This window comes from Embiotoca jacksoni, unplaced genomic scaffold, assembly GCF_022577435.1.
Source record: "Embiotoca jacksoni isolate LCO1_2020_lvr unplaced genomic scaffold, fEmbJac1.0.p SCAF_1, whole genome shotgun sequence".
Lineage (NCBI taxonomy): Eukaryota > Metazoa > Chordata > Actinopteri > Embiotocidae > Embiotoca > Embiotoca jacksoni.
In genome coordinates, this window is record NW_027185229.1 from 1,730,001 (window position 1) to 1,745,000 (window position 15,000).

Genomic DNA, 15,000 nt, shown 5'->3' on the forward strand with positions numbered 1-15,000 from the left:
AAGTTGTCTCCTCGTAGTGCGAATGTTTTCCAGTATAATTATGGAATGTGTTTTTTACGCCGTCTTCGTGTCGTTGCTTGCGTCAGTGCGTCTGGAGGCGGTGGAACAGTTGTCGGTGGAGACGGTGTCGGAGGGCAGCGTTCGAGTGCGGTGGAGAGGCGTCAGTGGCGCACAGGCCTACCGTCTGGTCTGGGGCCCGTTCACAGGTCGGGTCAAAGGTCACATCAAACATCTTTCGGCTCTGATAGTTTTCTTTTTGTTGTTTTTTTGTACAAGCGTGCATCGGCATATCTTTGTGTTTTTTGTCTTCCTAAGGTCGTAACGTGGAGACTGTGGAGGTCGCCGGCGACAGCGAGTTCCACACTTTGTCCCGGCTGCAGCCCGATACCGAGTACATCGTGACGGTCATCCCGCTGTACGACGGCAGCACCGAAGGCCCCGTGGCCACCGCCAGGTTCAAGATAGGTAGGTGAACTTTCAGAAGGGTTCCAACGGGGATTTAAAAACGTATTTTCCTGACAGACAGAGTCAGAGGATCCCCTTTTGTATCAGGGACTTTTGTTTGCATGTTTAAATTTTAGTTGTCATTTATGAAAAATATAATATTTTCCATGTGGTTATTTCAGGTGTTTTCCGTATTGCCTGAGTGTTTTTTTTTTTCTTTAGTTAAAAGATGTTTTTTCTTGCAAACTTGCAGAAAAATGTCAATTTCAAGATCTTTAGATACAAAATGAAAACTTCACAGACTGGCTGATAAAAATAAACGACAGAAAAGCTGAATGTAAAGTTTGTAAAGCTACTATACATCTATCAAATATGGGAGAGAGAGAGAGAGAGAGCCCTTTGCTGCCATGGCAACAGTAAGAAACAACTTCAGTTTTTTGCACAAAGGTCGGTGTGTTTCTGAGGTGCTCAGGTCTGGTTGTGTCGTGTGATCATAAATGTGCAGCATGTTTAAGCAGTGAAAGGTTGTGCACATGTAAACTGATGGGAATTTGTGTCTCTTTGAGTTTCTTAAATTAGTTCAGGGACAGGAAACCGAGATGGACAAAAAAAAAAAAAAAAAAGAGATGGAACAGATCCCCCAGAATTCCTCCCTGCGGTTTGTCTCTTCTGAAACGTCTACACATGTTCCTGTTTGGGGAACATTTCCAGCACACCTACACACTCGCTCTGCACACGCACACCATCTGCCTCTCGTCAGTCGTGCCCATATGGTGGTGTTTGAACGAGGCTGAGTCACTGCGGGGCCACCGAGCAGAGAGCCGGGGTGGAGCACCGAGGACTTTGAAGTGAGATGTATACGTCGCTCTATACACTGTCCACCACAGGAACTGAAACTGTGGCTGAGCTGCAGCCGTTTGTATTGTGTGTGGTTTGTGATTTATATGTTCGTTTCCTCTCGTTATGAAAATATGTTGAGAAATGTCAACAAAATCCTCATATTTATTTACAAAGATATCATTGAAATATTTATCAAAAGCTTTTGGATTTACGAGTGGAACAATCTCGGCTTGCTCCCTCCAGAGGTGAAGCTCCGCCCACAGTGAGACACACAGAGATCAGAGGACACAAACACAACAGAGACTCTCACACTGAGCTGGAAACAAATGGCTGCTCACAAATTAAGTAAATAACATAAATACAATATATTCAGCTGGTACGCAACAGGAAGGGCGGAGCTATGAAAGTGAATGTCTGAATGCCACGACTTTTCAAATTAAAAGGCCTCCAGTTTCACACAGGGTCCGGACATATACTATGTTTATACTGAGACGTTTGTTTCTTTCATCGGGTCCCAATCAAAGGGAAACTCTGGATTTTATTAGTTAAATCTGATGTTAGTGTGTTACAGTGATTTATTATATATTATTATATTGTCTTGCGGGGCCGACATGTATGATGACATGTTGTTTAATGCACTGGCAGCCTCGGGGCAGAGGTGTGGCGTTAGGTCGGAAATTAAGTCGAATTTATTTAGTTTGTCAGTTGATTTAGATTTCTAAATCCTGAAGATAAAAAGCTCTAGTTTTGGTATGAATACGTGCAGGTTGTGCAAATGAATTCGAAGGGTTTCAAACTTTTGCATTTGCAAACAGATACTCGGTGATGTTAAACGGACGAACTGAGACACTTAACAACCAAACAACGTAGATATTTCTCTGCACGTCTCACTGAATCTCTTCTGCATTCACCTTGATGTAAAGTGAGACAGTCCGCTGCACTCGGAGTTATTTTTCCTGTCAGTCTTTTAAAAGCCTGCCGTCAGCGTAAGACATACGGCGCTGAGTTGGATGTGTCAGGATGTGACCTCAAACCCCTGCAGCCAGGATGACTTAGTGAGGATGTGATTTCTTAGTCTCTGTGGAAGAATACATATTATATATAGTCAAATAAAATATAGAATATATCAGGGGTCTCCAACCTTTTTTATTCTGAGAGCTCCTTATGTTTAGTAACATTTATTCACATAGCTGAGCTCCACTCAAGCCAGCTGAATCAGTTTATTTTTATGTGAGCAAGAACGCACTGATACTTGAGACCCCTGAGTTACATAGTAGACCTGGTCCAGTTAAGGTTGTGTAATCACTGTGGAGGCAAGTTTACATACAATAATCAATAATGTAGTCAGAAATTATTGAGTTCCAATTAACGCGTAATGCAGTAACTTTAACAGAGCAAACGGGAGCGGATCAAAACGAGGCTTTGATTTGGAAGTTGTGAATGAAACACCTTAAATGTCAATATGACAACTGTAATAATTAAATTTGCTTTTATTGGCTCTCTTGCATGACACGTTTTTAAAAATGATCTGATCTTCAAGCACTTAAAACATGTAAATTAATTTAATCGGCTCAAGAGAGCTGTGAACGTTTAATTTCCTCACGTATGATAGCGGATGTATATTGAAAGCAGATTTTGTCACTCTGAGCTTGCATTAAAATCACTTTCGGGATGTCTTTGCTCACATCGTAGACATAAGGAGTGAACACAGCAGCCATTAAACCATTCAATGTACATGTAGGAATTTCAGTTTTGTCTTAAGACCGACATGAAAAAATGTCCTGAAACATTTTTTGCTGATGGATTGATGAGACGAGAGCTTTACTTATATCCATATTACATCATGTCCGTTTCCCCTCAGAGCGTCAGGAGCAGCAGGTCCTCCGAGCGGCCACCACCGGCCCCTCCGCCATCCGCCTCACCTGGAGGGTCATCCAGTCCTCCCAAGGATACCGGCTGGAGTGGAAGGAGGGCGAAGGTCAGACGTCCTCAAAGCATATGAACACACATACATGCATTTACTTTCAAACATACTGTAGCTCAAAAGAAGGCTGGGCATTTATTTTAAATAGGATATTGTTTTTATTTATTTGGAACCCACTGATCTGTCCGATCCCTCCAGGAGGCCGCGTCCAGAGCCTGTCCTTCCCCAGAAGCACCAGCAGCTACGAGCTCACAGGCCTTCATCCCAACACCGAATACATCATCACCTTGTACACCCTGTTCGAGGGTCGTGAGGAGGCCACGCCCGTCTCCACCACCTCCAGAGGTCAGCCGGCGGCTCTGAACTCACTTTGGGTGGATTTATGGGTCGTAAACGGGCCGCTGTTGGATTCCCTGCAGTTGTGAATATGTTTTCTTAGAGATGTGTGTGTATAAAAGTTTTTCATGATGTTGCAGAGGAACAGCCAGTAGGAAAGGTGTCCAACCTGCGGGTGGTGGAGTCTCTGGGCAGCACCGCCCGACTCGGCTGGACGGGTGTAGCCGGAGCCACACAGTACCGAATCATCATCCTCAACACAGAAGGTACGCAGGTTTCATCTGATCATCTTTTTTATTCATTTTAACTTCTATTGTCCAATTATGAATAAAAACCTGGTTGTGGGTGCCATTTCTGCGTCTTCGTGTCATCTCAGTGGGAACAGAGGAAGCCCGACTCATCCCTGGAAACCAGACGACCCTTGACCTCAGAGACCTGACGGTGGGAGTGTCGTACGGCGTCAGCGTCACAGCGCTGGTGGGAGGAAATGAAGGAGACCCGGTGACGGTGTACATCAAACCAGGTGAGCGGAGCAGGAACACGGCAGGATGCTCTAACTTCTTTTAACTTTTGTTTTGACTTTTATCTGCCAATTTCTGCGCCTTAAAATCTGTTTAACTGCATCTTCATTAGTGTAAACTTGTTTATGTCTTGATGGCAAACCTGGTGTGAAACCTCAATAAAAAGAATAAAAATCCCCATCATATTAAACGTGATGTTGTCTTCATTGCAGAGCAAAGCGCGGGGAGAGTGACCAATCTCAGAGTAACAAACGCAAACAGTCGGAGACTTCGAATTGTCTGGACAGGTGTTACCGGGGCAACGGGGTACAGGGTCACTTGGAGGCAAGGCAACAGTAAGTGTTGCGTGTTGTTATATATTTGAAAGTTTGCTTTATTATTGGATTTGCATTGCAAATCTTTGACAATGAATATTTTTGTATTCACTGGATGTGTACATATTATTCAGCATCCTCTTCCCTTTTTTTTGTTATTCACGTTATGTTTTTAAAATCTTCACTGAAAGTTAAAATGATGTGTTTGGATCGTGCAATAACCCCGGCCTGCTCGACTCTTTTTAGTTTTTTGCAGCGATTTAGTCGTTTTAATGCAGACGCTTGTCGTGCAAATGTTGAAACAAAACTTATTCCTCTTGACCCTATTTTGCATCTCTGCATCCGGGTCTCAGACTGATTGGTGATTTGGTTCAAATAAATACAAATAATAGCCGCAGTGTTTTCCTCCTATACCAGAATGATGTACGGGTACAGCGGGATATAATATTTGCCTTTCTCTATTTTCTGACTTTTTTTTTATCTCCATATATTTAATCACCTTATTTTCTTGCAGGTGCAGAGCAGTCCCGCGTGCTGGGAGCCGAGACCACGGCCTACACCATCGACAACCTGCAGCCGGACGAGGCGCTGGTGATCGGCGTTGCATCCGTTGTGGACCGGCGGGTCGGAGAGGTGGTCACCCTGTCGGCTCGGACCAACCCTAACGGCGGAGCGGTGTCTGGTCTTCGCGTCGTCGACGTCACGTCGCGGAGGATACGCATCACTTGGGCGCCGTTGTCCAGGGCAACCGGCTATAAGATCACCTGGCGTCGCGATGACTTGGGAGTTGTAACGACTCGTAACGTTGCTGCCGACGTCTCGTCCTACACCATCGACGAACTGCAGGCGGACGCCGCCTACAGCGTGTTGGTTTCTCCTCTGGTCGGCTCTCGGGAGGGAAGTCCGTCCACTCTGACTGTCAGAACAGGTATCTCACTGCGCACACGTTGTTACCGTCATCCAGACTCGGGGAAATACAAAATAAAATGTTTAAAGTTCTGTCCTGAATGTCAGAATCGGACGGGTCTGTGGTCGGGACTGTGACGTCCCTGCAGGTCCAAGAGACCCGTGGTGAGGTGGTCCGGGTCACCTGGGTCGGTGTTCAGGGAGCCACGGCTTATCGAGTGTCCTGGAAGAGAACCGATGGTGGGTTCTTGGTGGTCTGTCAGTTCTATGATGTTTTATGGGAGATAGTCTGTCTGACACTCCCGCTGTGACTGTTGGGCTTCAGGCGGCGAGGAGAGGAGTCAGCTGGTGGGCGGAGACGTGACGGCGGTGGATCTGGACCGCCTCGACCCCGGAGCTCAGTACGAGGTGCAGGTCATGGCTTTGGTCCAGAACAGAGAGGGAACCCCCGTGTCTGTCAGAGTCACCACACGTGAGTCCCGTCTTCTTTTAGGTTTCAGTAATGTCAAGCCTCTAACATCCCGTTTCCACCTGACATCAACATGCAGCCTGGTGAGATCGGATCACGAGAGGTCAGCTGAAGGTCTTCTGATCTGTTCAGGCCACATTCAGAGGTGGTCCGGGACACTTGGGATTTTTTTTTCCTCCATCCAGTGTTTCACATGACGGTCTCTCCCTGCTCGTCTTCTATTTATTTGTTTGCTCCCTGAAAACACTCCCCTGTGTGATGAGCTGAGTTCAGCTGAACTCTACAGACAGCAGAAGTGTTTTACTACAAACTTGCGCTTTAAAGCAGCTTTTTACTGATTTAAAATAAGCTGCTACATGAGGCTTGTTTCACCGAAGCCTGTTTTTTTTATTTTTTTTTATTTTGCGTATTTTTCGACACAAATGAGACCCAGAGCTCTGAGAGAAGCTCCGCCCTCTTCATCGATCCAGAGCAGCGGGGACGCGCTGCAACAGTTCATTCATGTGACCCGAATCATTCAGGTCCTGACGTTCAGATTCCTCTTGTGCTTATTTAACTGTATATTTTCGTGACTTAACCTACGTGTTCATTTTCATATAAAGCCGGCCGCTTGGCGTCATGTTGATGGAAGGTGGAAACAGCCTCTAAAGCTCATATTTATTCACTAATTTAAATTTCAGAAGTCATTGAAACTTGATGTGTCTTTGTTGTGTTCAACAGTTTAGTGGTGCATCACATACTTGTATTTTGAATAGTGTATTGTGTGTATCGATGTCCACAGCTGGTGACACTCCATCGCCCTCACCGACGACCGTGCGAGTGGCAGATGTTACCCAGAATTCAGTGCTGCTGGGCTGGACTCCTCTCCCAGGAGCCACGGGCTATATTCTCCGGTGGAGGGATGAGACCGGTGAGACGAGTTGTTCTACATGTTAATGTCAGCGTGTGTGACTTTTTTAATGTTAAAGTGATCTTTTCATTTCGTATCCCTCAGATGTCGGTCGCGGCCGGTCCGTCACGCTGCCCGCCTCCTCCAGCTCCTACCAGGTGACCGGGCTGCGTTTGGGCCGTCGGTACCGATTCACCGTGCAGCCCACCTTTCAGCGAGGACCGGGCACAGAGAGCTTTGTAGACCAACGCACCGGTAACACACCAACACTCCTTCATGCACTCAGACACGCCTACGAGCACCTGGCTGACCCTCACCAACCTCTCTGCCTGCAGTGTGTGTGGGAGGACGTCTGGATGTGGTGTTTCTGGTTCCGGCATCTACCGACCGGGCCGCCCTCGCCAGACCTCTGCGCAACCTCCTCACGAGTGCAGCGGGGTCGCTCACCACGATCGGAGCCCGCGACTCTCAGGTACATTTCACAGAACAAAGTCTCCAAACGTGGACAGGTACGAGGCTGATAGCTCCGAGTCTCCCGACAACGTTTCGGTTCTGTTCGGCTTGTTTCAGGTCGGGGTCGTCGTCTATGGATTTAGACCCAAAGGATGGTTCCTGCTCAATCGCCACAGCAGTTCTGACACGCTGCTGCAGGAGATCCAGTCCACACCGTTTGATGAAACTCCAGGGAATAACATCGGTCAGTATATTTTCATTCTGTTTTTCTCTGCAGCAGCTCGGTTCTGTGTTGCAGCAGTTGTGAGACTGAGTGTCTCCCTCTGCAGGCGAAGCGATGACGTACACCAGACAGTACATCCTGAACCCCTCAGCTGGACGGAGATCGAGGGTCCCCGGTGCCGTGGTCATCATCGCTGACCGGAAATCAACGGACAACCTAACTCTGGCAGCCAACAACCTCAGAGCTGCAGGTGTGTGAAACTACCTGCTCCTACCAGGCCAGTTTTTTTGAGGCTACATTGCCACAAAAGTTATTTAAAAAAAAATTTTGCTCTCGTGTCTGCTTGAATTTACGAGAACTTAATATAAATGTAGATGTACAGTCAGGATGCTCACAAAAATAATACCATTAAGTAGTTTTTCTTTATCACTTCATACAAAGTGCAGTACAACAGGGGTGTCTCATGAAACACAGAGGTCAGAGGACATAAACACAGCAGAGACTCTCACACTGAGCTGGAAACAAACGGCTGCTCACAAATTAGGTCAATAACATAAATACAATATTTTCAGCTGGACCGCAACAAAGGGGCGGAGCTCTAAACTAAACTTTTCAAATTAAAAGCGTACAGAAAATAACATGCACATGCTGTTGAATTTAAGCTGTTGTGATACGAAATGTGTGTGTTGAGTATCAGTTTGTTATTGTTCACATAAAAGAAGCTGATTCATGCTGCAGAATTTATTTGGGAACAATAAGACGCCTCCTTCATTCTGTGGCATTAATGATAAGAAAAAAGTGCTTAAATCCAGAAATCTGTTCAGTGACACAGATGTGTGTGTGTGTGTGTGTGTGTGTGTGTGTGTGTGTGTCAGGTGTGACGGTGCTCGCGGTGGGTATAAACCAGGCAGACATGGAAGATCTGCGTCGGTCCGTGACGGACGGCAGCACCCAGAACATCCTGTTCACCCCTGATGCTGCTCAGCTGGACTCTCTTCACAGCGACTTGGCTGACCTGCTGTGTGGCATCGCCAGAATACCGGAGGTGAGAAGAAACTGGCAGAAAGCATATTAATTATTCACAGTCAGTATGTTATTGACATATTTATGATGAAAACAGCTTTCAGTTTGAGCTGCATGTCGTTCCTCTGCTTTCTTTTTTTTTGTTTGTTTATCTCAACTGCAACTATTCAATACGGACAAAAAATAATCTGTACAGCTGACATAATAAAAACCAGAACATTTTCTCATGACTGCTTTAATACATTTATTCTATAAATATAACATTTGGACCACCGCCTCTTCACCCCGCTGCCCTCTGGGTGGCGCTACAGGTTCATCAACAGGCGAAGAAGCAGGATTAAAAACGGTTATTATACGAGGACTGTCGTCGTCTGCTGAAACTCTTTATATTTATTGGAAATATCTTTTTTTGGTCCGTTTTTTTTCAAGTGTTTATCTTTAAAATTGCACTGATTAGGAGCAACACTCATTTAATTGTAGTTTTGTACAATGACAATAAAAAGCTTTCTATTCTCTTCTATTCAGCGACTGTTCTTCATGATATTTTGTGTTTTTTTTATGAAGTATCATGGAGATAATTCTTGTTAAAAAGATACTAAAAGCGTCCGTCCTCTCAGCTCGGTGTCTCTGTGGTTGTGTTCAGGTGCCACCAGTTACAGAGCACTGCACCGTCCATTGTCCTCGGGTGAGTTTTTCTCTACTTTCCTTCTGTATTCTAACCGGTTCAGTTTATTTGACTCCTCTGCAGCCCTGATGATTGAAGTCTTCTTCGCTGTATGGCTGCTCATCTCTGTCCTCACTGGGAAGTTAAAATCTGTCCTGTTTCTTTCAGGGGGAGAAGGGAGATCGTGGAGACACGGTACAGAGCTGAAGTTGCATGATTTTTTTTCACACCACTCTTCTTGTGTTTCATTCCTTTCATTCCATTTATTAGCAGCTGTTAAATGCCGTCATTTGTTTGCCTCCGCAGGGTGGGAGAGGCCGAGACGGCTCAGATGGACATAAAGGAGAACCTGTGAGTGTTTTAATGAGCGATCAGATGGTGTGTTGTTGTGGTAGTGCGCTGTAATGATGTGTCCTCCTGTGTGCGTGGTGTAGGGTCGTGATGGTTTGCCGGGGAGGGAGGGCCCCAGAGGCCCCGAAGGACGCCCGGGTCTGCCGGGACAAACCGTCCCTATTGACCCTTCGGTGGGGGTGAAAGGGGGGAAGGGGGAGCGGGTGAGTGCAGCTGAGGTCATGACATCATCAAACAAGCCTCCCGGGATAGTAACAAACGGTTTGTTTCCTGTTTAGGGTTTCCCTGGTATTGATGGAAGTCCAGGGTTGCCAGGGCGACCAGGTGCTCCGGGGACCGCAGGTGTCCAGGTGAGCGGAGGGACTCGGACCCACAGACACAGTTAGCACATATTGAAGTTGTTGTTTTAACACAGTTAACAGAATACTGTTGTTGTTGTTGTTTACTGCAGGGTTCACAGGGCCTGCCTGGTGTCAGAGGAAACCCAGTGAGTGACCTTTGACCTCCTGACCTGAAGGAGAACTTGGTGGATGTTTGATTACAGAAATATTTTTCATAGAGGATAAATCCTTCGAGATCCTAAACACATTTACAGCAGACACATAAATGATAACATCATATCAGAGAAATGTGAGAAACACAGAAGGCTTTGGTGACGATAAAGGTATCAAAATATCATAATTACAGTATTAACTACTGTGGGATTAGTTGATTATACTGTTGATTCTGTTCCTTATCAAAATCATTCGCTAAAAGGTGTAAAATAATTGGATTTAGCAGTTCTTGTTTTGGTTTTGTGTCCTGTGTTTTTCTTAAGTGTTTTTTCTGGGTCATGTGATATTTATCTTTCTGTCAGAGACTAAAAGTTCACCAATAATCTGAAGTTATTGTCTGTTTAACCTTCACTGTTTGTCTAAATCATTAAGAAACTCTGTGAAAGAGGTTCTTTTAGCTGAAATCTGCCACAATTTATGGCAAATAAATCTTCAACAAACAGTTCAGTATTATATTTTTTTCATTTTTATCTTGACGCATCACTTTATTTTCCAAACACAGGAAATAAAATTCACTGAAGCAGTTCGGTGATTCCCCAGATTTCACTATTGTTTTCCATGAAGTGCGGCGCTTCCTAAATGTTTTGTGTCTGTTCAGGGTGAACCAGGAGGAACCGGACCACTCGGGCCGAAGGGTGATAAAGGTGAACGGGTGAGCTGGACCCACCTTACGAGTGTGTGAACGAAAACCTGACAGGGAACAAAGCTGATGTGTAACGTACGTGTGTGTGTGTGTGTGTGTGTGTGTGTGTGTGTGTGTGTGTGTGTGTGTGTGTGTGTGTGTGTGTGTGTGTGTGTGTGTATTGTGCTCTGCAGGGTGAACCGGGTTCAACTGTGCCTGGAGGAGGTCTTCCAGGGAGGAAAGGGGAACCGGGCCTCCCGGGAATCCCGGTGAGGAACAAACTGGAAAGCCACGTTGTCCAGATAGAAATGTTTTTAATTTTAAATCCCACAGTGCTTCGAACATCCTCAAACCTTCAACACTACCAGACCTCTCTGCTCCACATAAAGAGTCTGAACTTCTCGTGTTTTTGTTGTGTATTTAGGGAAGTCTGGGTCGGCCCGGCAACGACGGGGCCACAGGGTCTCCTGGAGTTCCAGCGACATCGGGTCAGGATGGTCGTCCAGGAATACCGGGAACACCGGGACTGTCCATCAAGGTCGGCCTCCTGCACTTCTCCTCTGATACATAAAGCTGAGGATGTTTGGAAATGACAGACAGCAGATCTCTTAACCAAAATTACGTTTTTGAAACTACACGAGGCACAATTTACATTTTCAAATATGCTCGTCTCACGTAGAATCTTCTCCCAGTTAAGATTACAAATCAAAACAAAGAATGATCGCTCGATTTAGCAACACGTTAGCATCACAGCTACTTTATTTATCTCAAGTAATGACTCGTATATTTATCAGTACCTTATTTTTAAAGTCTTCTGTAAAATTGTGACCATAAGTTGAGTATCTTTAGAGTCGCCGTGCGTCTTACAGTTTGTATTTATGTGACTTATGTTTTTGTTTTTTTTATCACTTATTCCCTTTTTTCTTCCACTTCTGTGCTGCCGTCACAAATGAACTTCTCCCGTGGGGTTTTCTCTAAAGTTCTATTTTATCTCGTATCTCATAATAAAATGATGTGCTCGCTTGTGTTTCCACCTCCTGCAGAATATGTGTGCGTGTTTGCTCGGTTTTCTGGAGGCATTTTTACTGATGTTAATGAATTCTTAATGGAATTTTTAGGAGCGCTGCTCCAAGAGGAAAATGTTGTTGTCAGATTCAGACACAAGGTGGCAGCATTGAGCCACAAACGTGTTCCTTCAGTGGAGGTTAAACAGTTTAGGTTAGGTTAGGTTAGGTTAGGTTAGGTTAGGTTAGGTTAGGTTAGGTTAGGTTAGGTTAGGTTAGGTTAGGTAGTTACTTTATTAATCCCCGAGGGGAATTTTTTTTTTACCTCATGTGACAGGAGATCCAGGGGTGGTTTTAGTTTTATATATCTGACTTTATACATCAATCACACCCATTTTATTTTTTTTCCTTAAAAAAATGAGGAACATCCTTTTTCTTTCTGTATTTTTAAGCCTTGAAAAGCAAAGTTTTGATAGTTTTCTGATGCTGTTTCTTTGCAAAGTCACACGATTTAAACTATTTATCAGTTTATTTCTTGTCATTTTCGGCAAACTAGCATTTACATATTTTCAATTCTTCAGTAATTAATGTATTTTTTGTGGATTATAAAGGATTCTATGCAAAGTTTTGTTCTCTTCTCAGTACTGTGCTACCATTGATTTCTGTTTGTCAGTTTGCCTTAATCTTAAGATGTTGAAGTATATTGAAGTATATTGAATAGCCTCCAAGTATGTAATGTAATAAACATGACACACATCTTCTTGAGAATTGTTTCCCCCCCGTCAGCCTGTGTCTGTTTCCTCTCTTTCACAGGGAGATAAGGGCAGCCCAGGAGAGAGGGTGAGTCACACCGTCACTAACGTGTCCTCTCACTGCTGCAGTGTACCGAGGAGATCACGAGTGTAACGATTCTCCGCGTCTATCTCTTATCTGTGCTGACAGGGACCTCCAGGAGTCGGCAGCGGGGTGGCCGTGAAGGGCGAGAAGGGTTCCCCTGTAAGCGCTGTCAATCACCAACAATGTGCTGACACATTTAGTATGCAGGTGAACTCCGGGTGCACGTGGGGCGTGTTATGCATTTCGTAATTGCTTTTTTTTTTATTCTCAGGGTTTTGCAGGACCTCCAGGAGCTCAGGGCCCTCGAGGGCCAACGGGAGCAGACGGCAGGAAAGGAGACAAGGTAGCTGCAGACTGATTGAGTTTAAGGAGCAAAGCGAGGTGTTTATTCCAAACTAATGGCTTTTGTTTGTTTTTGTTTTTAAAGGGTGATGGTGCTGATGGGCAGCCTGGACCTGCAGGCAAGCAAGGAGAGCCTGGCGACAGGGTACGTCTGACAGAGCGGTTTAAAAGGATGATGTAATACGATGATGCATCCAGTTCTGCTGACAATGACATCTGCTGAAGCTGCTCAGAAGACAGTTTGTACAAAGATGTTTCATGCAATATTTCAAGTCAAACTAATGGTAGTTGTAGCGCCACCCTCAGGCAGCACGGTATCAGGTTTTGCAGGAATCTCACAAAGTTTTTTTCTGCATATGCAAATAAAATATGGGTGCAATCGCACATTTAATTTATGTCAGAACAAAAACTTTTAGGGTGTTTATACACTGGATAAAAGGGCCGAATATAAATATATAAAACATCTGGCAAAGGAAGAAAGAATTATGATTCTGTGCCTCACAATTATAAAGTACTTTATAAATGTTTACCTCCAGTTAAAACTGTCCATTTTCACAAACATAATTAAACCGATATATAAATAAAACCAGAACTTTCTCTGTGAAGTCGATAAATTCCGGTTTACTCATTTCGTTCATGACTTGTAGGGAGCTCGTGGACTTCCAGGAGAAATTGGCAGCAAGGTAAGACGCAGGTAAGAGAAATAAGCTCTGTTGTAACGTGGCAGCATGAGAATGACGTCTGCTGCTGTCCTTATTCTGACAGGGAGACCGAGGACAGCCTGGAGAGACCGGTTCACAGGGGGACAGGGTGAGTTGTCTGTGGATGAGGCTGCAGAGTATAATGAGATGAAATGAAAACATCAGATTTGTGTTGTTCTGTATGTTCTTGTGTTTTGAATATTCATTTTTTTATTGCTGACTTTGTGATTTTTGCTGCTTCTTATCTCTTGTGCTGAGAGTTGTTGAGTTTTCTGGATTTTAAAGGCTCATGTGGGGACGGGCTTTGTAAATTAGCTCACTTTATAAATGCTGTGTTGTGTAAATGCGTGTCCTTTACTGTCTCTGCACCAGGTGTGTATCTCATTTACCAGATTTGTTTCTTTCTTGTTTTTTGATTGTTTGGACGTCTTTTTCTCTGAGATTTGGGTTGAGTGGAAAAATGGTTCCAGTTTGTATTGGAAAAATCTGACAGATATGATTCTCTGTTATTTCCTGTGTAGCGGTTGTTTGTGCAAGTTGAGAGGCTCCAACAGATGCTGGTATTAGACTGTGTGACAAATCTGTCAAATGTTGCATGATCTTCAGTTTGACATCAGTTTTAAAATGGCTGCAGCTCTTTGCTCTGAGACGCAAGTCGTGTTGTCGGTGACCTTTCTTCCTCAAACAGTCACAGATCGTGTTTGTTTGCATGTTCTGCTGAAGCAGCATTCATTTTCTCCCAGAAAGCCTTGAGGGAACCTGACTGGTTTTGTGTCTCTGCAGGGGGAGCGAGGACCGGTGGGTGAAACTGGGGAGAGAGTGAGTCCAGCGCCGCCGGTTCAGTTTTTATTTTAGGTTTCTAACTGTTAACATCTTCTGCTTTTTTGTGCTGTTTTCTGACTGAAGTTGTCTCCTTCAGGGCGACCCGGGGAAGCCTGGCGTCCCGGCAACACCGGGGCTGAGAGTGAGTGACAGACCGACGTAGCGTAACGGCTAACGACATCTCTGAGCCTTATTTCTGTTTCCTGTTTATCTCTCGGTCTGCTCAGTCTCATTTAATAAGTGTCTCTGTTCATCTTCAGGGTTTACCGGGACCCAGCGGACCAGCAGGAGAAAAGGTGAGACTGATTCAATCAGGTGAGGCCACATGAGAGGCGGCAGGTCGATGAGAACGTGCCGCCGCCGTCCACCGTTTGGTCATCTGATGTAATGAAAGTGAACCTCTGTTTCCAGGGAAGTGAAGGCACCAGAGGGGAGCCGGGCAGAAGTGTGAGCAATCAGAAAATCAGATCATGTATTCATTTATCTTTTTATTTTGGACTTAATGTTCGTGACTCTGTGTGTGTTATATTTGTGTCCTGCAGGCTCCAGGTTTCCCAGGGAAGAAAGGAGAACAGGTAAGGTGTAAAACCCAAACACGTGTTGGTTTTAGAGTTCACCGGGAGGTCACGGGTCTTCTGCTGTTCTGCCGCAGGGAGAACGAGGCCTGTCGGGTTCTGACGGCACACGGGGGGAGAAAGGAGAGCCGGGACAGAGAGGAGAGAAAGTGAGTCACACTGGATGATGATGATCCTTTCGGAAAA

General features: G+C 45.0%; 1 protein-coding gene across 1 annotated transcript in view; it reads left to right on the forward strand.

Moving 5' to 3' along the window:
* The window catches only part of col7a1 (collagen, type VII, alpha 1), a 61,594-nt gene that overhangs the window by 11,231 nt on the left and 35,363 nt on the right, over positions 1–15,000 (forward strand). Inside the window, exons 11-47 of the mRNA XM_069154153.1 lie at positions 87–206; positions 316–465; positions 3,146–3,262; positions 3,407–3,553; positions 3,685–3,810; positions 3,921–4,067; positions 4,278–4,400; positions 4,894–5,307; positions 5,394–5,525; positions 5,611–5,757; positions 6,536–6,664; positions 6,749–6,898; positions 6,979–7,115; positions 7,214–7,340; positions 7,426–7,569; positions 8,195–8,364; positions 8,986–9,027; positions 9,175–9,201; positions 9,313–9,357; positions 9,441–9,560; positions 9,636–9,707; positions 9,809–9,844; positions 10,510–10,563; positions 10,728–10,802; positions 10,958–11,071; positions 12,351–12,377; positions 12,480–12,533; positions 12,646–12,717; positions 12,802–12,861; positions 13,364–13,399; positions 13,482–13,526; positions 14,201–14,236; positions 14,337–14,381; positions 14,500–14,535; positions 14,651–14,686; positions 14,782–14,814; positions 14,892–14,963. Of these exons, the coding sequence (XP_069010254.1) occupies positions 87–206; positions 316–465; positions 3,146–3,262; positions 3,407–3,553; positions 3,685–3,810; positions 3,921–4,067; positions 4,278–4,400; positions 4,894–5,307; positions 5,394–5,525; positions 5,611–5,757; positions 6,536–6,664; positions 6,749–6,898; positions 6,979–7,115; positions 7,214–7,340; positions 7,426–7,569; positions 8,195–8,364; positions 8,986–9,027; positions 9,175–9,201; positions 9,313–9,357; positions 9,441–9,560; positions 9,636–9,707; positions 9,809–9,844; positions 10,510–10,563; positions 10,728–10,802; positions 10,958–11,071; positions 12,351–12,377; positions 12,480–12,533; positions 12,646–12,717; positions 12,802–12,861; positions 13,364–13,399; positions 13,482–13,526; positions 14,201–14,236; positions 14,337–14,381; positions 14,500–14,535; positions 14,651–14,686; positions 14,782–14,814; positions 14,892–14,963 (3,617 nt within the window). The remainder of the gene's footprint in view (positions 1–86; positions 207–315; positions 466–3,145; positions 3,263–3,406; positions 3,554–3,684; positions 3,811–3,920; positions 4,068–4,277; positions 4,401–4,893; positions 5,308–5,393; positions 5,526–5,610; positions 5,758–6,535; positions 6,665–6,748; positions 6,899–6,978; positions 7,116–7,213; positions 7,341–7,425; positions 7,570–8,194; positions 8,365–8,985; positions 9,028–9,174; positions 9,202–9,312; positions 9,358–9,440; positions 9,561–9,635; positions 9,708–9,808; positions 9,845–10,509; positions 10,564–10,727; positions 10,803–10,957; positions 11,072–12,350; positions 12,378–12,479; positions 12,534–12,645; positions 12,718–12,801; positions 12,862–13,363; positions 13,400–13,481; positions 13,527–14,200; positions 14,237–14,336; positions 14,382–14,499; positions 14,536–14,650; positions 14,687–14,781; positions 14,815–14,891; positions 14,964–15,000) is intronic.